The sequence below is a fragment of the Rana temporaria genome, chromosome 5, assembly GCF_905171775.1.
Source record: "Rana temporaria chromosome 5, aRanTem1.1, whole genome shotgun sequence".
Taxonomy (NCBI): Eukaryota; Metazoa; Chordata; class Amphibia; order Anura; family Ranidae; genus Rana; species Rana temporaria.
This window is the reverse complement of record NC_053493.1, coordinates 261,066,007-261,072,006: the sequence shown is the minus strand read 5'-3', so window position 1 is coordinate 261,072,006 and position 6,000 is coordinate 261,066,007. Positions and strand designations below refer to the sequence as shown.

At 39.4% G+C, this 6,000-nt stretch overlaps 1 protein-coding gene across 1 annotated transcript in view; it reads right to left on the bottom strand.

The window, feature by feature from the left end:
* Positions 1 to 517: 517 nt before the first annotated feature.
* Positions 518 to 6,000, bottom strand: part of E2F3 (E2F transcription factor 3) — a 39,828-nt gene continuing 34,345 nt past the window's right edge. Inside the window, exons 6-7 of the mRNA XM_040353786.1 lie at positions 1,246 to 1,381; positions 518 to 1,146 (exon numbers count right to left, since the gene is read on the bottom strand). Coding sequence (XP_040209720.1) covers positions 896 to 1,146; positions 1,246 to 1,381 — 387 coding nt within the window. The 3' untranslated portion in view covers positions 518 to 895. The remainder of the gene's footprint in view (positions 1,147 to 1,245; positions 1,382 to 6,000) is intronic.

Here is a 6,000-nt window from a genome sequence, read left to right as displayed (position 1 = left end):
CTGGCAACAGGAAACCTGGTATCACACCTGAAAGCATTTGATGGCTATGCAAGAGTGTCAAGATAAGTATCACTACCTGCTATAGAGGCAAGTATTGATCTTTTGCAGGGTGCCTTGATTTGCCCGGTAACAATCGCTCATACTAATTTAGCAGTGAAAGGTTTACTTTCAACAAAGTCAAGAGTCTCAGTATAAGAAATGTACAGAAACAGGTACTCATGTTAGAACATACATCCTAAAATAAAGGATGTTTAAAAAAAAACAAAAAAAACTTCCGTGTAAATGTTAAGAAATCCTTCACGTGCAGAAGGATTCACAGGCACTTCAAATCTCCAAGTTCCGAACAAACAAAATAGGTTATATAAGGCAAGATGACAACTTGTATGGCTTGAGAACAGGAAGATAGTGAAGTAGATAGCGAAGTGTACATCTTATAAATGTACAGTTGTGTAACATGCAATGTGTTGGGCTGTTTTATGATGCTTTCCAACAACCACAAATAAAAATGCACACAATATATGCAAAAATGACAGTTCATATTTATTGTGGAGTTTCTCCACAAAAACTGGGGTAAACTAGTACAAGAAGGCACAGACTGACTTCACCAGGCCATGTACTATTAATGGAAACAAACCGAGAAAGCTAAACCCATTCAAGTTGCTCATTTGTGCCTTTAGCAATCCCAGCAGACCATCCTAATGCAGTAAATTTGCATAGCCTCAAGTAGTATGGAATGAAATAACTGCACTTTTTGCAGCAATTGCTGCCTTATTAAATGCATGCCTTCTTTAAAAGACACAGGCAAATAAGGTGTCAAGTAGGCAACGCCAACAAGTTGATAGGATTCCATTTGAAATTCATACAGAACAAAAGCGTGGCCTTGGGATCATAGGAGTCAACTGCACATGAAGTCTTCAAGAGATGGAAGTTTTTCTAGCTCATAGGCATCAAACAGATCACTGATGCCCTCCTCTTCTCCAAGGCTTAGTAAATAATCCTCATGGATAAGGGGAGGGAGTAAGTTCACAAACGGGTTGTCGAGACTTAAAGGTATTTGATCTTCTGTTTGCTGTAGGAGGTTTGATGGAGAGGTCAAGGGAGAAATTGCTTCCATTGTACAGTGTTCTATATTAGGTGATAGTACATCTGGAGGGAAAAGGAGGAAAAATAAAAAATAAATTACCAGACTGTCATGGCTGAAAGCCAGCTTGAACATCCCAACATGAGAAGAATATATACAGATACCTTTGGAGTTTGGTTTGGAGATATTCCCATTTTGGTCCTGATGGCTTTGCTTCACCGGACTACTGGATTCACTTTCTTCAGGGCATAAATACACTTCAATTGCTCCTTGGGTGCTGGACAAGTGAATTTGTAAACTCTATGGGGAGAAAAGAAGAATAAAACAGAATTACAATGTTTTCAAACAAAAGCTTTGCTGACATGTTAACCAGTTGTAAAAGGTACATTTATTTTAGCCCATATGCGATCACTGTGCTATATTTAGTGAATATTGTTATATTTCCTTAAAAGATTTAGTTACCTGTAAAAAAAAAAACAAAAAAAACACGCCGCACCCATTTAACCACTTAAGACCCAGACCAAAATGCAGGTAAAGGACCAGGCCCCATTTTGCGATTGGGCTCTGCGTCACTTTATATTCCAATATTTTTATTGAAAATAGACAAAGTTGTATAAGGCACAAGTGACAAAGACAGAAATAACAATCGAGCTCTGTCAAATTATATTACTTATACAAATAGTCGTAAACATAAAACCTGTAGATAAAAAAAGAGACTCAACAAAAAATACAGGTAACGAGAAAGCCCATTAATATAACCATATGACATGAGAATAATCAAGGAAAAAACGTATGTCCCCTTTATAACGTATCCTTCCCCTCTTCAGTAGTTAAACCATTCATGAAATAGTAAAGAAATAGAAAAATAAAAAATAAAATAAGAGTGAAGCTAATGAGATTTATTCTTGACTCCCTAGGGTCCAAATAGTGGTTGTCTCAGGAAGCCACATTAACCCATAACCTTGAGAGTAATGCACACAGGGAGGAAGGGTAAGGGAGGATAAGGAAGAGTAGGGAAGGGGAGAAAAGGGGAACCCTTCATATACTTCTACCAGCATCATGTCAATGTAGAGATAGAAATTCCGTCAAAGCATCCTATAGTTAGCCACAATAACAACAATGGCCAATTCAACAGTAAATATTTTGAAAGAAAAAAGAAAAGGAAAGAGAAGAATAAAAAAAAAGAAGAAAAGAATAGGAGAGAAGAGAAGAGAAGAGGGCCAGCCGGAAGCACCCTAAGGTGGAGATATGTAACGTATCCACGGATCCCATGTTATATCAAACTTCTTAGTAGAATTGCGAAGGATACAGGTGAGTCTGTCGTTAACCATGATCCAATTAAGTTTATTCTTCACATAATCAAGGGGAACCACCGACTGCTTCCAGTGTCTAGCAATAGTTATTCTTGCTGCTAAAAACACATATGTGATTAGATTTATTGATTTCTTGGGAACCTCACCAGGCAACTTATGAAAGAGCGCTGATTGCGGGGATCGACGTAAATTAACCCCCGATACCGAGTAAATTAAATTAAATATGCAAATCCAAAATCTAGTGACCACGGGGCATTGCCACCAAACATGAAGCATTGTACCCATCTGACCACAACGTCTGAAGCAATTGGGCGATGCGGACGGGTGCATCCTAGCGACTCTGGTCGGGACTAAGTACCAACGTAGAAGTGTTTTGTAATTTGCTTCAATCAATGTAGTATTAATAGATATTTTGGATAAAGCGAAGGCAATATCCTGCCAATCTGATAATTCCAACGTGGTATTCAAATCCCGTTCCCACTGCTTCATGTAAGGGAGCTTGGTATTCGGATCAGTAAGGATAGTGTATACTGTAGATATCCTTCCCCGTAAAAGGCATTTTGTTTGGCAAGATAATTCAAAATTTGTAAGAACCAGGGGTCCATCCAACCGATTAATTTTAGATCTTATAAAAGAAATAATCTGATTATATCTAAATAACTCGCCGGAAGGCATCTGAAGTGTATCGTAAGATATTGCAAGGAATGCGGTCGATCCCTAACAAGATAGTCTCCTATTCTAAAAAGCCCTTTGTTCAGCCACCAAAGGAACAGCATTGGAGTCATTCCGGGAGAAAATTCAGGGTTAAAGAAAATGGGAGCCAATGGAGTATGTGGGGAGGACAGAGGTTTGCGATGTCGTACTCCATCCCAGACCGCAAGTGAATGGGATAGGGTAGGGCATAAGATCGGGGGACGAAGACGACCAGGAAGCCACATTAAAGAACCTATAGCAAAGGGGTGGCACGAAAGGGCCTCAATAGAGACCCAAAGGGGTGTAGAACCTTTGGCTGTTGTGTAGGAAAGCTGGGTTATTTGAGCCGCCTGATAATAAGCCTGTAAATTAGGGAGGCCAAGTCCACCAGACTGTTTGGAGACATACAGTGTCAATTTATTCATTCGCGGTTTCTTATTGTTCCAAACAAAACGGAGAACATCTGATTGTAATCGCTGTAAATCCCCCCTCGGGACCGCAATTGGCAAAGTCCTAAAAAAATAAAGTAACTTAGGTAAAAATGTCATCCTAATAGAATTTATTCTACCAAACCAGGACAAAGGATAATCTGCCCATCGCCGAAGGTCCTCCCGGAGTCGACTGAAAAGTGGGGGATAATTGGCTCGATATAGAGTAGCGATTGAGGCTGTCAGTTGGACGCCTAAGTACGGCAATGAATTTTGCGTCCATTGAAAATTATAGAGAGTTCGTAGGGTCGAGACTGTCGAGGTGGGCAAAGAAATATTAAGAGCCGTCGTCTTTTGGGTATTTAAAGAGAGCCCCGAGATCCGAGAAAACCGATGGAACAGAGTTAAAAGATTTGGTAAAGTCAATTGAGGATTTGTGATATACATGAGAATGTCATCGGCAAACAAGGAACATTTATGCTCCCGCTGCCCACAACAAATGCCATGTATATCAGGATGAGATCGAATTGATATAGCCAGAGGTTCGATCGCTAGGGCAAATAACAAAGGGGAGAGCGGGCAGCCCTGTCTCGTCCCGCGTCGGATAGGAAATGATGCGGATTTATAACCCCGAACGGAAATCTGGGCCGATGGGTTACTATAAAGTTGTTTAAGCAATAAGATAAAAGTAGAACCAAATCCAAAAGCCTCCAGAGTAGCAAATAAGTAATCCCAATGTAAGCTATCAAAGGCCTTATGAAGGTCCAAAGATAGAAGTAATAATTCCCTCGACACAGGGGCATCCCATTTAGAACGTACTGCAGAGATCAACGCTATGGAACGACGAATCTGATCCAACGTTTGACGTCCGGTTATAAATCCAGATTGATCTTTATGAATATATTGCTCTAAAAAAGTACCAAGACGCATGGCTAAAAGTTTCGTCAGGATTTTAAGATCGCAATTAATTAAAGATATAGGCCGATAATTAAGAATGTCAGTGGAGTCTTTATGTGGTTTGGGGATAACACTAATGTATGCCCTATTTTCATCTAAAGGAACTTTTCCGCCATCCCGCAAAAAATTGAAATAGAGAGCCATGTGAGGAGCCAACTGTTCAGAGAATTTCTTATAGTAAATATTAGAGAGGCCATCAGGGCCCGGAGATTTATGCAACGATAGTACTTTAATAGTAGTCTGTATTTCTTCACAGGTAATTGGTTGGTCCATAAGTTCTCTATGGGATTCAGTGAGAGATGGCAGTGATAAGGTGTGCAAAAAACCATTAATGGAGACAGGGGTGCGGTCTTGGGTTGGGTTATATAGTTTAGCGTAAAAATCTTCAAATTCCTGAAGAACTTTATGGGGATGTTGGGAAAGATTGCCATTTGAGAGTCTAATTTTTGGAAGAGCCACGTGAGAATGTTTGGGGGAAAGTTTACGTGCCAATAACGAACCCTGTCGATCCCGCCAGGTGAAAAATTTATGATTAGTCCACCGTAAATGTTTTTCCGCCCTAGTGGTTAGACAAACATTAAGTTCCGTACGTGCCTGGTCAAGCCTAACCAGTAAGTCAGGGTGTGGGGAGCGTTTGTGTTGAGTCGCTAGCTTTTCGTATTCCTTAGTCTTGATACTGATTACCTCATCACGAGCTTTTTTAAGTTTAGATGCTAACTGGATTAAAAAAAACCCGTACAGAGGCCTTATGGGCTGCCCAATTAATGGCAGGAGTGGTATCCCCCGCCCTATTGATATCAAAGTATTCCCTCAAATGAGAAAGAATGTCTAAACAATAAGACTCATCGGGCTCTGCGTCACTTTAACTGACAATTGTGCGACGTAGCTCCCAAACAAAATTGGTGTCCTTTTTTTCCCACCAATAGAGCTTTCTTTTGGTGGTATTTGATCACCTCTGCGTTTTTTATTTTTTGCGCTATAAACAAAAATAGAGTACTTTTTACTATAATAAATATCCCCCAAAAATATATAAAAAAAAAAAAAAAAAAAAAAAAAAAAAAACTTCTCTTCCTCAGTTTAGGCCGATACGTATTCTACGTATTTTTGAAAAAAAAAAAAAAAAAAATTGCAATAAGCGTTTATCGATTGGTTTGCACAAAATTTATAGTGTTTACAAAATAGGGAATAGTTTTATTGTATTTTTATTATTTTTTTTTTCTACTACTAACGGCGGCGATCTTCGATTTTTTTTTTTTGAGTGACTGCGACATTATGGCAGACACATTGGACAATTGACATTTTTGGGACCATTGTCATTTTCCCAGTAATTTTTTTTTTATAAAAACATGCATTCTTTACTGTGAAAATGACAATTGCAGTTTGGGAGTTAACCACTAGGGGAGCTGAAGGGGTTAAGTGTGACCTCATATGTGTTTCTTACTGTAGGTGGGGCAGGGCTGGACATGTGACATTGATAGCGTTTCCCTATATCAGGGACACGATCAATGACAGTGCCACTGTGAAGAAC